This window comes from Bos javanicus, chromosome 6 (genome assembly GCF_032452875.1).
Source record: "Bos javanicus breed banteng chromosome 6, ARS-OSU_banteng_1.0, whole genome shotgun sequence".
Classification (NCBI taxonomy): Eukaryota; Metazoa; Chordata; class Mammalia; order Artiodactyla; family Bovidae; genus Bos; species Bos javanicus.
The window spans coordinates 11,948,125-11,970,333 of NC_083873.1; the positions used below are offsets into that span (position 1 = coordinate 11,948,125).

Here is a 22,209-nt window from a genome sequence, read left to right on the forward strand (position 1 = left end):
GGAGAGTGTCGGAGAGATTGGCAAACGCCTGGGAGAGAAAAGAGAAACAGAGCCCTGAAAGAGTGGAGAAAGTGATCAGGACTCCGGTTCACTGCCTGCAGCTCTTTATCTGCCTTGGCTAGTGCTTTTTATCGGCGGTTCAGCTTCCCAGTACTTTGCAGCTGAGGGGACTTCTAGACCGACGGTCGATCCCACATCCTTCAGTGCGCGCGCCTCCCAACTCCGCAAGACCCTCCTCAACTCCTCATCCTCGAGGGCGAAAAGTTCCGGCCACGAGTAGTTCCTGCCCAAGGTGATTTTCAGTTCCTTACTTGATTTTTTTGTTTTCCTCTTGGGAACTTTTGGGTGGAGGCTTTGACTTTTTGTGTGGAAGCTACTTTGGGGAGCGAGGAGGGGGGGAAAGTGCAATTTGATGGAGAAAAGCGAATCCTTGTTTTCTCACACGTCCCGTCCCTTAAGCCACCACTTCTAGAAGATTAAAGTTGTTGGACGTGGGGACAGCTGAGAGGAGAACAGGACTTCTTTCCAGGTGGAGCCCCTCCACCGCCTGTTGAGTCTGTTCCTCCTGCGTGCATGTGTGCGCCAGCGGCGGCGCGGGGTGCGTTGCTCTGCTTTGGAGTCTCAGCTGGGACCAGAGTGAATGGCCCCCAGGGGCTGCGCGGGGCCTCTGCCTCCGCCACCTTCTCCACAGACCTGGGTCTGGCCCAGAAAGATGCTAGCCATGGGGGCGCTGGCAGGCTTCTGGGTTCTCAGCCTCCTCACTTATGGTTACCTATCCTGGGGCCAGGGCTTGGAGGAGGAGGAAGAAGGGGCTTTGCGAGCTCAAACTGGAGAGAGACTGGAGCCCAGCGTAACTGCCCTGTCCCAGCCCCATCTCATTTTCATCCTAGCGGATGATCAGGGATTTAGAGATGTGGGTTACCATGGATCAGAGATAAAGACTCCCACTCTTGACAAGCTTGCTGCCGAAGGAGTTAAACTGGAGAACTACTATGTCCAGCCTATTTGCACACCGTCCAGGAGTCAGTTTATTACTGGAAAGTAAGTGTTACTTTATTCTTTGCAGATATCTTAAGCATTTAATTAAGATGCAGCTCCTAACTTAATGGAGTTGCAGTAAATATGGGAAACGAAATGAATGAATGAGTGAATGAATGGATGGATTTAATGCATTTAGCTGTGGTGGGTATTAAAATGGATGTCCTGTTGATGATCTTGAAAGTCTCCTCGCTAGATTAGTCTCATTTTCCTTACTCTCAGCCTGCTGTGAAGTGCGTTCAGAGTTTTAAAATGAGATCAGAACTTATGAACTCCCATCTACCAACCAGAGATCTCCAGAAGTGTTCCTTTCTAAATGGATTTTGGCTTTTGAGCTCTCTTAGATTTTGTTTCCGGTGTCAGAATTCCTAGTCACGTCACTGGTAAGAGAAATAGACCAAAATTTTTCTGGACTCTTGGTTTATTTGTAAATCTAGGATTGAATAATCAAAGCCACAGGTAAGCACAGAGAGAAGAAGGGCAAAGAAACTTATGGAAGGCAGTGTAAAATCTGGTCAGTGTACATGGGACTCTGGGTCTTTGATAGGTAATTTTCTCTTACAAGATCATTAGGGAAGGCAATATGTAATCACCAAGACAGTTCTCAAAAAGGGGAGAAAATACAGTGGTAAATGCTCAGTATGAGTTAAAATTCATCCGAAGTCTTCCACTGTCCCTCACATGTCTGGGGATTTTCTGATTAACTCTAAGAAAGATAAGATTATTTGGATGCTTAAGAAAGTGTTTTTAATATTATTGTTACTTTGCTAAATAGCTAAATCTCCTACTCAGGGCGTTCACTCATTCATATTTTTACTCTATCCTATCCGAATATAGGTTACTATAACTAGTTTGCTGGTCCAAATTCAGCCTGTGGAATGGAGATAAACTAGGAGACCCAGAGGTTTAGCTCGTGGACAGAGGTAGAAGAAAAGCCTTAGAGGTTTCAGTGAATGAGTCTTGTGATTTCAGTTTCAGGGTAGACTTGCTTCAGTGAAGTTGTTCTTGGAATTGGTTCCTGTAAGAGTAGCCAGTATCCATTGGAAAAATAAAGACTATTTTGTAGGAATCTCTGTCTTGCAGAGACTTTTGCTTACTACCCGATTTCCACTGCTTAGCAAACTGTCAGAAGTTAGCATCACTGCCAGAAAAAAAAAAAAAAAAAATCCAATCATTTCCTGTCTTGAGAGTGAGAGTAAAGAAGACTCACTGTACTTAAGAGTCATTCTAAAGGTTAACTGTGGCATCAGAAAGTCAGGGGCATTTGGTATTTATAAAGTAGCAGACTGTTGGCTAGAAAATAACAAGTCCATTTGATGGCCTGAGGGTCAAGTTCTTTATATCTAATCCCAAACATCCTTATATTTGGTATTTGAAATAAATTTGTCGTAAATGCTTCACTGAAACTCTTCGACTAAATTTATAGAATTTGGATTTATTCAGATAGCTAAGAGTAATTGAAAAACATATACCTAAATGGTATTAATTTATCTTTCACAATAGAACATTTAAGACTTTTTTTTTTCATCAAAAAACATCTAGTTCCTAAAGCATTATCTTGCACTGATAAAATATCTAGGTTTTTATCTTTCAATCTTGATGTTTAATTAATGACAGGAAGCAGAAGTCAAGGTGGAAATAAATTCTCATTTTTCTTTGTTGTCAAAGGTTGACTTTCCTGTCTTTTCAATGCAAACACCTCAGGAAAAGAGTGATTCTCCTTGTTAAATTTTTCTGTTCAGTGTAACAAGTTGTGTAACTGTTTTATAGAAAAAAAGTTCAAATAACTACTGTGATTTGACTTAAATTTCTGTTTGAATTAAACAGTTGAAGACGTTTACACTTTCAGTTCTCCTTTTAGACAAATTGCTGGAACCTTCCTTAAATGAACACAGATGTAAGAAAGAAAGTGGTTATAGAAGCCTGGTTCTGGGTCTAATATTCATAATGCAAGCCCAGAAAATATGATCATTTGTCCTCTACATGGGTACTTTTCTATTATTTCTGGATCCTCTAAAGTTAATAGAAAACCTAAATTAACGAATTACATTAAGGGAAAGAACAGGTTATGTGGAATATGATAAAATTCAAAGACTGTCACATTTATGAAGGAAGAGTTGAAGTGATTGAAGCTGCAGCTACTTTTGATACTATTAACAAAACAATCCTGCCTTTATATTTTGCTGGAGTCAAAATGTAAAAATCTATTCCCTTATACTGTACATAGCTATGATAAATTCCAATTTCTTTAACAATTTACATCCTATCAGTCTGGCAATATTGAACATAAGCCAGCCTGTCAATAAGCATTCACTGTGTACAGATGCCATATTGGAACTGTGAGGAGCAAAGAAGTAAGCCCTAATCTCTGGACCGTGACTCTCAAGTTTGTGCACAAAGAATCAGCCCAACTGCTAGTAGCTGAAGTATAGTCTTCCAGCTTCAGTGGTCTGGGGTTGAGCCCAGAAATTAATAGTAATTTAACAAACGTATCCAGTTATTCTAATAATGATACTAATATAAACTGAGTGTTAATATTAAACACTGGCATCTACTGAGCAGTTCCTGTGTTCCGAGATAATGCATTTTTATCTCATTGAATCTTTCCAACAGTTCTATGAGGTGGTTGTTACTGTTATCCCTACTTTGAGTAGATGTGGCAGTCGATTCCAGGAGAGAGAGTAATGCAGACATTCTGTGTACTGGGCTTTGAGAAACAACACTGTAAGTGTTCAAAGTTAGACTGGAGATAGAAAGGTTGATTGAGAAAGCAGCTGCCTACATTTGATTTATTTCAAAGTAATTTTCCCACCTTTAAAAAAAATAGTTTTTCAAATAAAGACATATAGCAATGACATCATTTCTTCTTAAAGAGAATATAATGAAGGCCTCAGAAGAATTATAAATTTTGCAAAATTTAGATGTGTTTCATGCAGACTTTAGAGTTGAAAAAACTGGCAATCTGAGCTGAATATATATCTTTGGCAATACTTTTTTGTTCTGACTAGTTATTCATTTTTTCCCACTTGAAATACCATGATGATCATTTAACAAATGTAAAGATAAACCAAATAATGTGTATTTGTAATACGATATTTGATTTGATAAATTAACAAAAAAAAAAAAAAAAACAACCCCTGCAACTCACCAAGGGTAATCACGACCCAGCTTCTAACACTTTATTTTGCCTGTTTTTGAACTTCATATAAATAGAATGGTAGAAAAGGTATTTTTTAATGTCTGGCTTCTTTCTATTAACATTTTGTTGTAAAATTCACCCATATTGTCGGCTGGAGTTATAATCCACTTATTCTCATCAGTGAATAGTGTTCTTTTATATAAATATACTATATTTATTCTTCCATTCTGTTGAATGACATGTGGGTTTTTTTGGTGTTGGGCCATTATTAATAGTGCTGCCATAAACATACTTGCATATATTTTTGGTGAATATATTTGTATGTGTCTAGGGTATCTATCAAAAAGCAGGATTACTGGATAATTGGAATATATATATATATATATATATATATACACACATATATATACACACACACACAGTTTTTGTAGATACTTCCTAGCACTTACCTAAAGTGGCTCAGCCACCATATATTCTCATTAGCGATGGAAAGTTTGCTTCACATTATTGCTAACACTGGTTGGTATCTCTTTCATTTTAGTCATTTTGGTTATTATGCACTGGTATACCATTATGGTTTGGTTTGTATTTCCCTGGTGACTGAAGAAATTGAGCATATTTCATATTTTTATGGACTGGATATTTACTTGTATCTGATTTTTTGCCTGAGTTTTCATTAGGTGATTGCTTTTCCTTATTGATTTGTGGTAGTTATTTTTATATTCTATTCCTTTGTCAGATATTTGAATTGCAAATGACCTCTCCCATTCTGTGACTTGTTTTTTTCACTTTCTTAATGTTTTTTGATGAACAGAGGGTTTTAAATTTATTATAGGCTTATTTATAATCTTTTTCTTGATGTCCTATTTAAGGTATCTTTGACTAAATCAAGATCATTACAATGGTCTTTTAAAAAATTTTTATAGTCTTCTTTTTGTTTCCATCTATAATTCATCTGGAATTAATTTCTAATGTGGTATAAATCAGGATTCAAACCAACTGTTTTCCATATGTAAACTCACTTAATCCACACTATTTATTAGAAATATACTTTCTCCACTTTACCACAGTGTCATCTTTTTCATAAACCAGAAAAGGTATGTGTTTGGGTCTGTTTGTGGACTCTATTCTACACCGTTCAGTTCAGTTCAGTTCAGTCGCTCAGTCGAGTCCGACTCTTTGCGACCCCATGAATCACAGCACACCAGGCCTCCCTGTCCATCACCAACTCCCGGAATTCACTCAGACTCACGTCCATCGAGTCAGTGATGCCATCCAGCCATCTCAACTTCTGTCCCCTTCTCCTCCTGACCCCAATCTCTCCCAGCATCAGAGACTTTTCCAATGAGTCAACTCTTCGCATGAGGTGGCCAAAGTACTGGAGTTTCAGCTTTAGCATCAGTCCTTCCAAGGAAATCCCAGGGCTGATCTCCTTCAGAATGGACTGGTTGGATGTCCTTGCAGTCCAAGGGACTCTCAAGAGTCTTCTCCAACACCACAGTTCAAAAGCATCTATACCGTTAACGCTGTCCATTCTTCTGCCAATCCTACATTCCCTTAACTATTGTAGCTCTATAATAAATATTGATATTTGTAATGTAAGTCCTTTTACTTGCTCTTCTTCCAAATTGCCTAAGCTGTTCTTTACTAGTTCATTCATTTTCATATGAAAGAAGGGAGGGTATAGATGTACAGATTCAAAGAAGTTGAAGGATTTGGTTTTGGAGAATATGAGGTAGTTCTCTTCTGATTATTCTACTTTCTAAGTGAAATAATAAATGAGTTCATTAGATGAGAATGAGAATCTTAAGATTTAAAGACAGATAGAAAATATTCTAGGAGAGTGAGAAAGTGAATTAAGTAGAGAAGTGCTGTAAAAATACTGGGGCCACGACGAGAACCCATTTGAGATCTGCGGCCATAAATTTAAACAGAGACCAGTCCTCACTTGTTTTTCTTGCACCATGTTCAGGTGTGTGAGTGCAGAAGAAGCACTGTTGAAGAGGTGGATTTCACTAGATTTGGAGCTTTGCCAAGTGAATAGAGTAGGTCTTTAGACTCTAAACTTGGCAAAGGAAAGAGGAAGACTATAAGCAGTTTATATTCTTTTAAAAAGTGCCAGGGTCAATGGATTGTCTGTCTAGGGTTGGAGTGAGGACACTACAGTCAACTTGGAAAACTGGAAAGGTAGATAATGATGGTTGAAGAAATGCATGCTGAAGCAAAATTTTATAAGTAGTGCAGTTTTTAGAAATGATAGGAGAATCGTGAGATGGAGGATAAAGCTTTAGAAGTGAAGGCAAGGTGTGAGACAGACATGGAGTTGATGGATCACTTGGGTGGATATTTGAACCATTAAGAACAATGGGAGAAATTGTATTAAAGAGCACAGTAAGCTAGTTGCTGGAATCTGACTGGAAGCAGAGAGAGGGCAGGGCCTGGAATTGGAGGACTCTAATAGGAAAGATTGTTGTTGTTTAGTTCTCTTAAGTTGTATCTGACTCTTTGTGACCCCATGGACTGTAGCTCCTCGGAATCCTCTGTCCATGGAATCCTCCAGGCAAGAATACTGCAGTGGGTCGCCATTTCCTTCTCCAGGGGGATCAAACCCACATCTCCTGCATTGGCTGGCAGATTCTTTACCACTGAGTCATCGGGGAAGCCCATAATAGGAAAGATAATGAGCCTCTGATCTGTTGCCTGACTTTTCAAAAAAGTTGAACCTTTAAAAAGAAATAGGAGCCAAACCATGTAGAAGTGCCACTAGGAAAATACCCAATCCCTGCTTCGGAATGCTTGATAATTGGCCTGTGGGTAGAAGAATCGTCTTAAGTTGAGAGGATAACCAGCAGTCAGCCAGAGCAACAAGATGGAAGGAATGTCCAGGAAACAGATGAGGTCATAGAGGATTTTGCTGATGACAGATTTTTAGTAACAGAAGCCTCTTTGGAAAGAAGGAGTTAAGAGGGGAGAAGGATTTAATCAGAGCAGAGAATATACAGTGATATATATAGAGAGAGATTAGACTCTGAGTGAAAGATACATTGTAAAGATTGGAGAAAGACTGCAGTTCTTGTGAAGATTGAAATAAAAGGAGCTGAAAAGCATGGTGAGAATTTTTCCAGATGATCTCTTAGGAAATATGTGTCAAGTTGTAATTACAGCTTCTTTCTAGAGATTGACTGAGCGGGGCCTCCTCCCTATCCATAGCCAGCTACTGCAGCCACACTGTACAGTCAGGCACACAGTCAGATCTGGGGGTTTTGTCCAGAAAAACAAGATCTGTGTTGGCTTTTTGCAGTGGGCTGTAGCAGCAAGAGAATGTGTCTTCCAGTAGTTTAGAAACTATTGGTTTCAGATATGAAATTGTCAGCTAACAATTACCCCAGTAATGAAAACCTTGAAAGAGTAATTGAACTCTTTTGATATCAACCAGAGTCTTGGCCTTCTCCAGTCAATAGAAATTGACTAAAGGCCAGATAAGAAATTCAGGCAAGGCTTTACTGGGGCTCCTGTGCTGGCTGCAGGACGGAGCAAAATAAGTCACAAGATCCATTGCTCCTCCCCCAAGGGGAGGGGGCAGGCTTATTCCTTATATGGATTGAAGGTAGGGGTGTGTCCAGGGGGGTCAGACTGGAGGAGTGGCTTAGATGGTTTGCCCACCCCTTTGTGGTATTGAGTGCAGGGTGCATGCACAGTACCCTGTTTTTGCTCCTGGCTCTTCAGAAATGGCAGTTTTGGTAGGCGGGGGGAGGGTTGTCTTTTTGTATCTTTTTGTGCAGAATTTGCCCCAGGGGCACAGGCACACAGTTATTTTTAGTCCTATATTGTTTCTTTATATTTTGTAGCTTGAAGAGAGGTGTGTCCAGGTACAAACATTACAGCCCTGAAGCAAAGAGTCCCAGGACCCAGCCTGGGAGAAAGATTGAAGAAAGCAAAGGTTTCTTGATCGTTCCATTTCACAGACATGTGATACATACACACAATATCCACCCCCCACACACACACTTAGATTGTAAACATCAAGGATCATGCATGCTTCTTCCATCCATTTCTTTTCTCCAAGACCTAGTTTTAAATAGTGTTATACACCCTAAAAGTACACAATAAATACCAGTTACTAAGAGTTCACTTATTGCATTCATAAATATTTAAATAATACGTAAACATTTAGAAAAATGTTTGTAGTTGGAGAAGTTTGGAAGGAACACTTTGGCTTTGGAACATGAATGTTAATAGCAAATGGCCTGCGTGACTTTAAAAACCTCACATATCCATTTCAAAAAGAATGGCTCAATAGATGACACCATTCAACAAATAGCTGTCTCTTCCTGTTTTACCATATGGATTTTCCTGGCAGTAGAATCAGAGTCAAGTAAGCTATCTTGCACACCCTTCTGATCAAAGACCCTACTTATAAATGAGTCTTTTTAAAAAGACACCCTTTGAAATGAATTCCTATTCAGGTAAATCTGATGAGTTTCCTGAATGGCTGTCCTGTAAGGTGTAAATTTATCCAGGTGCTGAAGTTCAGATCATTTTGTTTCATCCTTATGACCTCTCCCAGAGATCAAAGACAAGGGAGGAACCAAAAGGCTTGGAACTCCTGCTTCTAGTAGGAGCTCAGCATGGAAACTTTATTTCAAAGTTTCGTTTCGTTTGGACTTTTTACTATAGCAATATTATGGAATTCATTTTTATGTAGTCTTTTTCTGTATTTTACTTTGATATAATTAGAGTGTGTAGCAATGTTCTTTTCTCATTCCAGATATTAAATATTCCCAAGAGTGTAACTTCATTGAGACATTCATTTCCCTGTGTGCTTTATTACAAAAAAGACTTTTTGTCCCTCCTGCTTTTCCTCCTCTCTCTCCCTAATTCACCCACCACATTTGCTTTACTGGGACATGACTCATTATATCACCAGCCTCAGCAAACTAGGGTCTCTAGTTCCCAATGACTACCGCAGAATGGGGAAGGAAAGTGATTTTTACTGAGGGCTTCCTTGTGCCGGTTGCTTTTCAAACATCCTGTCATTTGACCTTCACATCACCCTGACGGTAAAATATTTTTATAATTTTGACAAATATTTATCAAATATTTAACAAATACCCTCATTTTATAGGTATCTGAATGTTTTAGAGAAATTATGTAAGTTTTTGGTGTTCACACAGCTTCTAAGCAGCAGAACATGTATTGGAATCTAAACTCGTGTGGCTTCAACGACATCCTTGCTGTTTTCATCACCCCATTCCTTCTGCCATGAAATTTGTAAATACCTTAGTCCAGTCTTCGAAAACAATTTTAGCCTTATCTTTCTTTATCTTTAAACTCTGTACTCCAGCGAAAAGAATGATTCACTGTTTCTCGAGCATGTCTCATACGTGACTTTCTCCCTCCTTTTGCACAGACTGTTTCCACTCCTTGGAATTCACATCCTATCTCACTTGGCCCTAATGCCAGTTGCTCATTAAGACTCGGCTAAAATACCAACTTTCCTATACAGGTTTCCATGATTCCTTAGCCAGAAATATTTATTCCAGTGATGACCTTACATAATTCTTTCTGTTACTGTCTTATTAGGCACGATTTTCCACCTCGTTCACACGCTGGTCCCCTGAGTGGCAAGGCTGATTTATTACCTCCATAAATTTCACAGCAGCCAACCCAGTGCTTTGTACGAACAGGCATGAAGAATGAATGAATGAAAAGATGAATAAACAATTATGTATTTCCCTCTGGCAGACCATGTGACACAGCAGAAACAACAGAATATAGTGAGGAAATCTGATTTACAGTTCTGATTTAGGAAAGTCCAGACTATGACCTTGAATGAGTAATTTAATCTTTTGGAGACTCTATGATTTTATCTATATAATAGGAGTAATGACAATCTCAAAGGTTGTAGCACTTAACTGAGATAACATATGAGGAAAATAATTGGAAAACTTTCAAGTATTATATAATTTTTAAGTAAAAATTCCTCTATATTTAGAACTATATCTCCTTAATGTTTAATCACTGATTTTAAAAGAACTGACTACTTGTTCTTTTGAAAAGCTGTGTGTGTACTCATATCTCTTTTCCAATTTCAATCTATAAGTACAAAAATTTACAAGTAAATCCCTTATATTTCAATTTTAATCTATTTTATCCATCACAGTTTTTCATATGATATTTTTAGTTCTGAAATGTCCAAGAAGGTGATTAGGGCTCTATTTTTCTTTTAAGTTTCTGCACTTGGAGGTTGTATGTGTTGCTGTTGGTTGTCACGCTTGGCGTGTTGCTCTCATCATGCTTGGCAGAATCTGTTGGAACCCTGCTAAGCCTGTGACAAGCAAAAGCCAGATGTATGTTTAAACAATAACATTAAGAGTACCACACTAAATGAGAATTAAAAGTTGGGTAGTGGAAAGGCCAGTGATTAATTATTTCAAATTCCTTCAATCAACAGTAATTTAAAAACATTTTATTGAATATAATTCTGTAACTTATTTATGTTTGAGTGCTAGCTTAGCTTAACCCAGGGATGACCACTCAGTAGGTGTGCAATAATGAGTTTTGAATTAAGATTTTGTTCGAGGCTTCATAGTGACTGGAATTTCGTGTGCTTTATAATCACTATTTCATTACCTCTTAAATGGTTATACTGCCTGCACCATTTGAATCCACAGTGCACAGTAAGACCTGAGTGAAATCTCTGTCAAAATCACACAGTCAAAATTATGCCACTCGCTGCATAAAATCTTTTAGAAGCTGCCATTACCTGTAGACTAAAGCCCAATTCCTAACTATTTCATATCAGGACCTTCAAAATCTGGCCTCTGACAAGATTCTGGTACAGTCTCTTAACACTTTCCCCTTATACCCTCTTTGGATTATCACTGCCAGGATACCAAAGCTATTCCCCTTAAAGCCCTGTTCCCTTCTAAGCAGAATTCGCTTTTCTAGAATGTTCTTCATTGTCTCCTGGAAAAATACCATTGCATCCTTCCCGACCATCTACGTCCCCCATCTCCCCTCCATCACTTCTTTGATCATTTACACCTTTATACACAGGTACACGTTTTTTGGCCTATATAAGATGCAGCAGTCAGTACACAAATGATAAAATTCTTAGAATTCAAAGGCATGTTGCACACACCTTTTTCCAACAAAGAACATTGTTGATCATTTTAAAGTAATGAATGGGGACTCTTCTCTCCACTGACCAGATCATGTCTCTATCATATGGTGAGTATCAGTCTACCAAGTACCTGGGCTTGGCGGAGAAAAAAGCCAGAAAATGATTATTAAGTCATTGTCCTCTTGCTGAGGAGTACATTGACTGCTTTCTCAATACTTGGTTGTTCTCCAACTTGTTGGAGGAGGAAAGGAAGTAGCCCTGGATGAGAAAAAGGCTGGGGAAATGGACAAGATCCTGTGAGAGTACTGGACTGTTCCATGCACAGTGTCCAGACAAACTGGATAAGCATAATTTGGCAACATTCAGTGTCTGAGAAGGTCCAAGTGAGTAAGTGGGCATAGAAGCAGATGTCTGAGTGACAGCCAGTATTTGATTAAATTAAATTCATGATCACAGATCCAAAATATGCACACAAGAATGCCCAGTGATCCTTTAATCACTGGGCACTTTTCTGTTCAGTGTGTCCAATTCTTCAGAACTTTCAAGATTTCAAGTATGTGTCCAGTTCTTCAGAATTGTATCCTCTAGTTTGTGTCCAATTCTTCAAGATTTCTCATCTCAAGCTGCCAATATCCCCTCATCAGCTCACTGCTTTACTTCAAAATTCCATTGAGAGAAAAGAAGCAATAGGGAATTATCTCTTTCATATTGCTATGCTATGCTATGCTAAGTCACTTCATTTGTGTCCGACTCTTTGTGACCCCAGAGATGGCAGCACACCAGGCTCCCCCATCCCTGGGATTCTCCAGGCAAGAACACTGGAGTGGGTTGCCATTTCCTTCTCCAATGCATGAAAGTGAAAAGAGAAAGTGAAGTCGCTCAGTCGTGTCCGACTCCTAGCGACCCCATGGACTGCAGCCCACCAGGCTCCTCCATCCATGGGATTTTCCAGGCAAGTGTACTGGAGTGGGGTGCCATTCTTTCATATTACCAGTACAAAATTTCCGAACCCAGTGGCAGCAGTAGCCACGTTGTCTGCTTTCCTTCCTCCAGTAGGCATTGAAGTACTTGCATCTGTCAGACACACACCTCCCAGAGCTTCTTGCCTCCTCAGACACTTGATTTTACGCTTTTTCTCTTTTATTGTTAAATGTTTTAATCTCCACAAAATCATTTTCATCTGCATGTGAATGAATTTTAGTTCCTTGCATCCACAAACAAAAACATGAAAAAAAGTTAATTGACCCAATTTCTCTGCTCTCCCACCTAGCAAAAATTCATGAGTTATCTATACTTGGGAACTCCATTCTAAATTATTAATTTATACTACATTAATCTATAGTTACATCTGTCAATCTACATTTATCAATAATTATCAATCTATATTATACTATAGTTATAAATATATTGCAATATTATAATTATCAATGTTTATTACAATTGTGATAATATAATCTAATGCTATAATGTTAATTGTATTAATGTATGCCATAATAATGTATACTATAATGTTAATGTATACTATGGGTGATCAAAATTTTAAGATTTTCAATCTGTAATTTATTAGAAATTTACAGAAAGATTATGCCATAATCTTGGATCTGAAAAACTCAAGAAGTTTTTAATTGCTTTATTAGACTTAATAATTATCTTTGAGATTGAATTTCATGAGGTTAAAGACCATGTTATATCTTTTGAACACGTCAAGTTCTTACAGAAGATAAAGCCATAATAAATATATAATAAATTTATGTGAACTGAGTAATTCATATTCATCAATTCAAGTTTAATTTAGATTTTGTGAACACTCTTAAAAGTATCAGTTCAAATACCTAAAATCAGTTTTTTACTTTGAGTCTTGTTTGGGTGTCTTTATAATGCTATAAAATTAATATAACTATACATTTTTATAGCTAAATGATTTAGTTGAAGATAAAATCTTAGACATAGAGATGTGACATTTATTTGGAACTTAAGTATTATTTGGCATATATATATTTTATATGTGTATATTAATATATAATACAATTTTCTAAATTATATGAGGGCATCAGAGGGCAGACACACTGAAACCATACTCACAGAAAACTAGTCAATCTAATCACACTAGGACTATAGCCTTGTCTAACTCAATGAAACTAAGCCATGCCCGTGGGGCAACCCAAGATGGGTGGGTCATGATGGAGAGGTCTGACAGAATGTGGTCCACTGGAGAAGGGAATGGCAAACCACTTCAGTATTCTTGCCTTGAGAACCCCATGAATAGTATGAAAAGGCAAAATGATAGGATACTGAAAGAGGAACTCCCCAGGTCAGTAGGTGCCCAGTATGCTACTGGAGATCAGTGGAGAAATAACTCCAGAAAGAATGAAGGGATGGAGCCAAAGCAAAAAGAATACCCAGCTGTGGATCTGACTGGTGATAGAAGCAAGGTCCGATGCTGTAAAGAGCACTATTGCATAGGAACTTGGAATGTCAGGTCCATGAATCAAGGCAAATTGGAAGTGGTCAAACAAGAAATGGCAAGAGTGAATGTCAACATTCTAGGAATCAGCGAACTCAAATGGACTGGAATGGGTGAATTTAACTCAGATGACCATTATATCTACTACTGCGGGCAGGAATCCCTCAGAAGAAATGGAGTGGCCATCATGGTCAACAAAAGAGTCCAAAGTGCAGTACTTGGATGCAATCTCAAAAACGACAGAATGATCTCTGTTTGTTTCCAAGGCAAACCATTCAATATCACAGTAATCCAAGCCTATGCTCAAACCAGTAATGCTGAAGAAGCTGAAGTTGAACGGTTCTATGAAGACCTATAAGACCTTTTTAGGACTAACACCCCATTATAGGGGACTGGAATGCAAAAGTAGGAAGTCAAGAAACACCTGGAGTAACAAGCAGATTTGGTCTTGGAATGTGGAATGAAGCAGGGCAAAGACTAATAGAGTTTTGCCAATAAAATGCACTGGTCATAACAAACACCCTCTTCCACAACACAAGAGAAGATTCTACACATGGACATCACCAGATGGTCAACACCGAAATCAGATTGATTATATTCTTTGCAGCCAAAGATGGAGAAGCTCTATACAGTCAGCAAAGACAAAACCAAGAGCTGACAGTGACTCAGATCATGAACTCCTTATTGCAAAATTCAGACTTAAATTGAAGAAAGTAAGGAAAACCACTAGACCATTCAGGTATGACCTAAATCAAATCCCTTATAATTATACAGTGGAAGTGAGAAATAGATTTAAGGGCCTAGATCTGATAGAGTGCCTGGTGAACTATGCATTGAGGTTTGTGACATTGTATAGGAGACAGGGATCAAGACCATCCCCATGGAAAAGAAATGCACAAAAGCAAAATGGCTGTCTGGGAGGCCTTACAAATAGTTGTGAAAAGAAGAGAGGCAAAAAGCAAAGGAGAAAAGGAAAGATATAAGCATCTGAATGCAGAGTTCCAAAGTATAGCAAGAAGAGATAAGAAAGCCTTCTTCAGCGATCAATACAAAGAAATAGAGGAAAACAACAGAATAGGAAAGACTAGAGGTCTCTTCAAGAAAATTAGAGATACCAAGGGAACGTTTCATGCAAAGATGGGCTCGATAAAGTCCAGAAATGGTATGGACCTAACAGAAGCAGAATATATTAAGAAGAGATGGCAAGAATACACAGAAGAACTGTACAAAAAAGATCTTCACGACCCAGATAATCACCATGATGTGATCACTGACCTAGAGCCAGACATCCTGGAAGGCGAAGTCAAGTGGGCCTTAGAAAGCATCACTACGAGCAAAGCTAGTGGAGGTGATGGAATTCCAGTTGAGCTATTCCAAATCCTGAAAGATGATGCTGTGAAAGTGCTGCACTCAATATGCCAGCAAATTTGGAAAACTCAGCAGTGGCCATAGGACTGGAAAAGATCAGTTTTCATTCCAATCCCAAAGAAAGGCAATGCCAAAAAATGCTCAAACTACCGCACAATTGCACTCATCTCACACGCTAGTAAAGTAATGCTCAAAATTCTCCAAGCCAGGCTTCAGCAATACGTGAACTGTGAACTTCCTGATGTTCAAGCTGGTTTTAGAAAAGGCAGAGGAACCAGAGATCAAATTGCCAACATCCGCTGGATCATCGAAAAAGCAAGAGAGTTCCAGAAAAACATCTATTTCTGCTTTATTGACTATGCCAAAGCTTTTGACTGTGTGGATCACAATAAACTATGGAAAATTCTGAAAGAGATGGGAATACCAGACCAGCTGATCTGCCTCTTGAGAAATTTGTATGCAGGTCAGGAAGCAACAGTTAGAACTGGACATGGAACAACAGACTGGTTCCAAATAGGAAAAGGAGTATGTCAAGGCTGTATATTGTACCCTGCTTATTTAACTTATATGCAGAGTATATCATGAGAAACGCTGGGCTGGAAGAAGCACAAGCTGGAATCAAGATTGCCGGGAGAAATATCAATAACCTCAGATATGCAGATGACACCACCCTTAGGGCAGAAAGTGAAGAGGAACTCAAAAGCCTCTTGATGAAAGTGAAAGTGGAGAGTGAAAAAGTTGGCTTAAAACTCAGCATTCAGAAAACGAAGATCATGGCATCCGGTCCCATCACTTCATGGGGAACAGATGGGGAAACAGTGGAAACAGTGTCAGACTTTATTTTTTGGGGCTCCAAAATCACTGCAGATGGTGACTGCAGCCATGAAATTAAAAGACGCTTACTCCTTGGAAGGAAAGTTATGACCAACCTAGATAGCATATTCAAAAGCAGAGACATTACTTGTCCGTCTAGTCAAGGCTATGGTTTTTCTAGTGGTCATGTATGGATGTGAGAGTTGGACTGTGAAGAAGGCTGAGCGCCGAAGAATTGATGCTTTTGAACTGTCGTGTTGGAGAAGACTCTTGAGAGTCCCTTGGACTGCAAGGAGATCCAACCAGTCCATTCTGAAGGAGATCAGCCCTGGGATTTCTTTGGAAGGAATGATGCTAAAGCTGAAACTCCAGTACTTTGGCCACCTCATGCCAAGAGTTGACTCATTGGAAAAGTCTGTGATGCTGGGAGGGATTGGGGGCAGGAGGAGAAGGGGACGACAGAGGATGAGATGGCTGGATGGCATCACTGACTTGATGGATGTGAGTCTGAGTGAACTCCGGGAGTTGGTGATGGACAGGGAGGCCTGGCATGCTGCGGTTCATGGGGTAGCAAAGAGTCGGACACGACTGAGCGACTGAACTGAACTGACTAAGCCTTATAATTTGTGTATAAATATTAATATCCACATTTTACATAAGAAAAAAATCAAGCTCTCAGAAGTAAAATGCCTTTGGCAAAGTCCTATGGTAAGTAATGAGACTAGAATTCCAACCCCAAAACTATGATTTTCCACTACATTACACAGATGGTTGACAGGATGGATTTGGTATAGCTAGCTGTACAGCTTATCTTTAGAGTAGAAATAAATGAGTATCTTGTTCAACAACAAAGAGCTAAATATAGTTATTCTAAGAACCAGAACTCTTTTAAAACTGGCTTTCCCATTCAGTTTGGGAAAACTGGGCTCCATTCTTGTTCTTCATTTGTTTTATATATAAATTAAGGATAATGTTATGAGTTTACCTTTCAGAATTTTTAATACTTAAATTATTAATCAAAATATTAACCACTGGAGAATTTGCTAAAGCCTTCATTCCTTTCGTTCCTCTGGGCGCTTCCTCAGATATTTTTTTCAAAATCCCACGGACGGAGGAGCCTGGTGGGCTGCTGTCCATGGGGTCGCTAAGAGTCGGATACGACTGAGCAACTTCACTTTCACTTTTCCTTTCATGCATTGGAGAAGGAAATGGCAACCCGCTCCAGTGTTCTTGCCTGGAGAATCCCAGGGACGGGGGAGCCTGGTGGGCTGCCGTCTATGGGGTGGCACAGAGTTGGACACGACTGAAGTGACTTAGTAGTAGTAGTAGTAGGAGTAGTAGGGTGGGCCCTGAGATGCCACATCTCTGTCAGTCTGCCTGGTAATGCTGAAGTTGTGCATCTGAGAACTACATTGATAACATATTGATAATACATTGATTGATGACAGTACAGTTTGGGCATTTAATGTTCCATGACTGTGTATTACCATCTGTATCTCTCTCTCTACTTTTTTAACCATTTATGTAGCAGTCACTTTATGCATCCTGAAATTAAAGATGCTAGGAAATGTAGGCATTTGGACACGTTGCTTTTTTCTTGTAGAACCTTTCTACTACAAGGCCAACCCAAAGAAAGTAGACATTTATTTTGGGGTCTTGTTTAACTCAAACTATGAATTTGATCAAGTTGGCATCAGTTTCATATACATGTATATCCTAATTTTCTACAAGGTTGTACACACTCTAGCACAGCTGAGGAATTCATTGTCATCACTTACCTTTAAAAGAAAGTTGAGGCATTTGGATCAGGAGTCCAAGATTTGCTAAAGTAATTTAATGACTTGGTTCTAACAATAACACTTTTCCGATCGCTTTTCTTTCTCTCCTTCTTTGGCCCTGTAGGGGCTTAGTTGTGGCACACAGGTTTCTCTAGCTTCTCTAGCCATTGGCTGCTCTCTGGTTGTGGCACGGAGGCTCCAGAGCACACTGGAAGGCGGATTCTTAACCCCCGGGCCACCAAGGAAGTCCTGCAGATCTCCTTTCTGGTGTGGCTCTGAATGTCTCCGATGTCAAAATAACAACAACAACAAAAATAGGTAATTTAGAGGTTTTTTTGAGGCAAATGTTTATATTGTCACTCAGTCCACATCACAAATGTGTGAGGTAGGTGAATGTTAACGTTACATATTGAACATTAACCTCAACGTTAATGTTTAACATTGAGGTTAATGTTAAAAATATTTCTCAGTCTTGTAAAGGAAATCCCCAAAGTCAAATGCAAATCCTTAGACATTCTATAGGGGAGAAACTATGCATTGACTCATTTGTCAGACTTGGTGTAAGTCTTCCTAAAACTTCCCATTACCAGTTAATAGTTCAGGAGGTAACGATCCTTGATGTGGTTGGGCTTCTTGTTTTTATTTCCTTGAAATTCATTTATTCATTCATTCAATACTAAGCACCTACTTTTTGCTAGATAGTGTTCTAGGCACTGGGAAACATTTCAGTCAACACAACCTCCAAAACTCCCTTTTCTCGTGGTGGTTATATTCTAGTCCTAGGAGACACATCTAGATCAGATGTATAGTGTGCTGGGGGCAGAATGGGCTTCCCAGATAGTGCAGTGGTAAAGAACCCACCTACCAATGCAGGAGACATAAGAGATGCGGGTTTGATCCCTGGGTCGGGAAGATCCCCTCGAGGAGGGCATGACAACCCACTCCAATATTCATGCCTGGAGAATCCCATGGACAGAGGAGGCTGGCGGGTTACATACAGTCCATGGGGTCGCAGAGTGGGACATGACTGAAACGTGTGCACGACATAGCATGCACAGGAGGCAGTATGCCCTGTAAAGGAAAACATACCAGGAAACAGGGCAGAAATTAACAGATTAAGGGTTAAGGGTGAAGAGGGCAATATCATGGAGGTCAGGGAAGGCTTCACTAAGAAGGAGGTGAAGGATGGAGCCTCCTACGTCACTGCTCCAGGCAGACAGAACAGTAACTGCACTGGCCCCATGACAGGAGCACCCCTGGTCTGCTCACTTACCATCCAGAGGCCAGTCCAGCTTGACTGGATCAGACAGGGGCAGGGGAGAGTAAGGGGAGGGGAGGTCAAGGTGGTCAAGGGACCCAGGTCCTGTAGTGCATTGCTGACCAAGGCAGAGACTGACTTCCACTCTAAGTGAAGAGCAGAGGGGTGACACGACCCACCTTGGGTGTTAACAGAATTGCTTCAGCAGATGTGCTGAGGGTAGATCCTAGAGATAAGGTTTACAGCAGGAAGACCTAGAGGCCTAGTAAAGAGACCATAGCACTAACGTGTTTGAGAGATGATGGGCTGTGGAGAGGGGTGACAGAGAGGGTTAACTCTGAGCACGTTTCAGAGGCAAAGCAGAAATTTGCGGTAGACTACAAGTGGGTTGTATGATTGGAAAGAAAAAGATGAATTAAGTACAATTTTAAGGTCATTCATTCTGCTGCTAGCAAAAACACAAAAACAGAAACAAGTACTCACTCAAGCAGATTAAGTCATAATTTAGAGAAACCTCTTTAACAATTACCTTGTACACTTCAAAGCCCACTGGTGAAAAAATAGCCTGTTTCTCCATTCTCCTTCCTTTGCCTGACTCCTTGATGTTTGAAGGATTACAGTAATATGTATATTTTCATTATATACATGTATATATATATTTCATTTTATGGTATAATTTAGGGACTTCCCTGGTGGCTCAGACGGTAAAGTGTCTGTCTGCAATGCAGGAGACCTGGGTTCTATCCCTGGGTTGGGAAGATCCCCTGGAGAAGGAAATGGCAGCCCACTCCAGTATTCTTGCCTGGAAAATCCCATGGACAGCGGAGCCTGGTAGGCTACTGTCGATGGGGTCACAAAGAGTCGGACACGACTGAGTGACTTCACTTCACTTCACTTCATGGTATAATTTAAGCGAAGAGTAGTAAATGGTGGTCAGAAGATCTGCATTTGTGTTCTAATTTAGCCACTTCCTAATACTTCAAATGAAAGACCTTTGAAGCAGCTTAGATAAGTGTGGAAGAGGGGGCTTTTTAGAGCAAGGATGGCTGTCCAGCCCCAAGGCTGTCCCAGAATGGTACTGACTGGGTGAATTCATCATTCCTGTCACTTAACCACACAAACCCTGCACATGTAGAGTGTCTTAAATGGTTGATTTTTTTAAAAAAGGAAACCAACAAGAAACCAACAAGTTCATACCTGGTGTATGAACTCAATATTCCTCTCGGTTTCTGTCATGCTGAAAATGCTGCTACTTCACACTGGGTGTCAAGTGTATGCAAACACGCATGCAGTCACACGTTTCTCCCTTTCTCTTGGATCACTGTCAGGACCATTCGGTCTGGACAATGCTTTGTGCTTAGCTCTGCACCTGTAAGTTTAGAGTTACAATGTTAAGGCATTGCTTCTTGTAATACAGTGGTTTTCATTTACATCCATTTTGCGTCTCAGTTTGAAATGGCTAAAAGTAGAAGATCTGCTTTTATTTTTAGAAAAATAGCCATTTAGGAAAATTTTCCACTTAGGTGATCTCTTCTTTTTGCTCTTCACGTTAGTAAAACTCTTCCTGAATAACTTATAAACCACCTCAGTAAGTTGTGTTACTGCTGACTTCTGCTGTTGTTTCTCTGGACCAAAGAGTCAGTCAACAGCTGTGCAGACACTGAGAAAAGCTATGGTGAGAGGAATGTTTGTGGCCATGCATTCACCTTAGTTAACCCCCTACAACTGAGATCAAAAGGTTATACCAGAGCATGTTTCCCTTTCTTGGATTTTAAGAACAAGCACTGCAAAAAATCTCCTACTGATGGGAAAGAAAATTTTCAATGATTTGTTTCTTAAAGAATGCTGAATATAAAGAATCTTTCCAGTCCCTCCTCTAAGTCTCTTAATTTTAAGTCTTTGTGTGAAACTGTAGCCAAGCCACATTGTCCTGTCACGTAAGTGTTATTTCACTTCCCAAGTTGCTGGAGGCCTTCTCCTGGTCTCAGAAGCAGGCTCTGAGTACACATCCCAGGCTGTCTACACAGGAACTGGACGGCTGTCTCTTTCTCCATTACTTGCTTTTGACCTCAAGGAGCTGGCCAGTTCATGCATGTTTGTCTGCCATACGTAAATTGGTTTATTTCCTTGTTGGACTTAAAACCTGCTCTGTAATTTACAGACTTTTTTTTTTTTTTAAACCGTGGAACTTTTTATTCAAGTGAATTCTTTGATGGAATAGCCCCGTATACAAAACATACGAAAGCAGAACTGCTGCTGGAGAGAGTTCCCAGCCTCAACCCCTTCCTTCTAATGCAGGCTCACAGCCCCTCCGTTCAGTCTCCAGGGCTCCAAGAGACAGATATTGATAGAATGGACATTACTTAGTACCTGAATGAACATAGCTTGAAGTGGAGGAGAAACTAGAAGATTTTCAGAAAAGTTCTATTCAGAGGACTGGGAGATCATAGAAACATTAACCAAAATAAGAATTAATCAGAATTCAAGGTGGGGAATATTCTAACTTTAAACCATGCTCTTTGGCTTTATATTTGGACTCCCATTTTCAGAAACCAAATACCATTTGCTACTATGCGACCATATACAATCTTCCGGTGAGTTAACCTTAAATTAATTATAGTTGCCAAATGGTCTGAAAAAATCAAACTAAATGAATACAAAGTGAAATATAGCATCTGTAAAATTTATATTTAAATGCTATACATGATCATTGTACCTACATAAATTAAAAAGGATAGCAAATTGAGGTTCCTCTAATAAATGTTGAAATTCAGAAAAGATAAGACATGAAAAAATTGTGAATCACTTTATTGTACACCTGTAACATATATAATATATACATCAACTATACTTCAATTTTAAAAAAAAGACATGAAACAAATTTATTGTGATTTCTCTCTTACCCTGGCCATTCATAAAAGTTAAACACTCTGTCTCCCTTGAGACTGTGAAATTGTTCACAGGTTCACAAAAGTCCCTGATGTTCTAATAGCTGAGTGTCCTGAGGAACTTTATTACTCTGACTCACGTTTGGCCAGAATGATTCAGCATTAGGAAATTTATTCGCTGGGTCAGGACTGTTCTGTGCATTTGAAACATTAAACAGAAGATTTTTAAAAGGAAATGCCGTGCATATTTAGAAGTAAAGCTGTTAATGTGACGGAGCACTGGACTGAGGATAAACAGAAATCATTTCTCCATTCCCCAACCCCCGCAGTGCACTGT

General features: G+C 39.5%; 1 protein-coding gene across 1 annotated transcript in view; it reads left to right on the top strand.

Annotated features, from left to right (window-relative positions):
- Positions 1–288: 288 nt before the first annotated feature.
- The window catches only part of ARSJ (arylsulfatase family member J), an 86,561-nt gene continuing 64,640 nt past the window's right edge, over positions 289–22,209 (top strand). Inside the window, exon 1 of the mRNA XM_061419305.1 lies at positions 289–1,041. Within this exon, the coding sequence (XP_061275289.1) occupies positions 641–1,041 (401 nt within the window). The 5' untranslated portion in view covers positions 289–640. The remainder of the gene's footprint in view (positions 1,042–22,209) is intronic.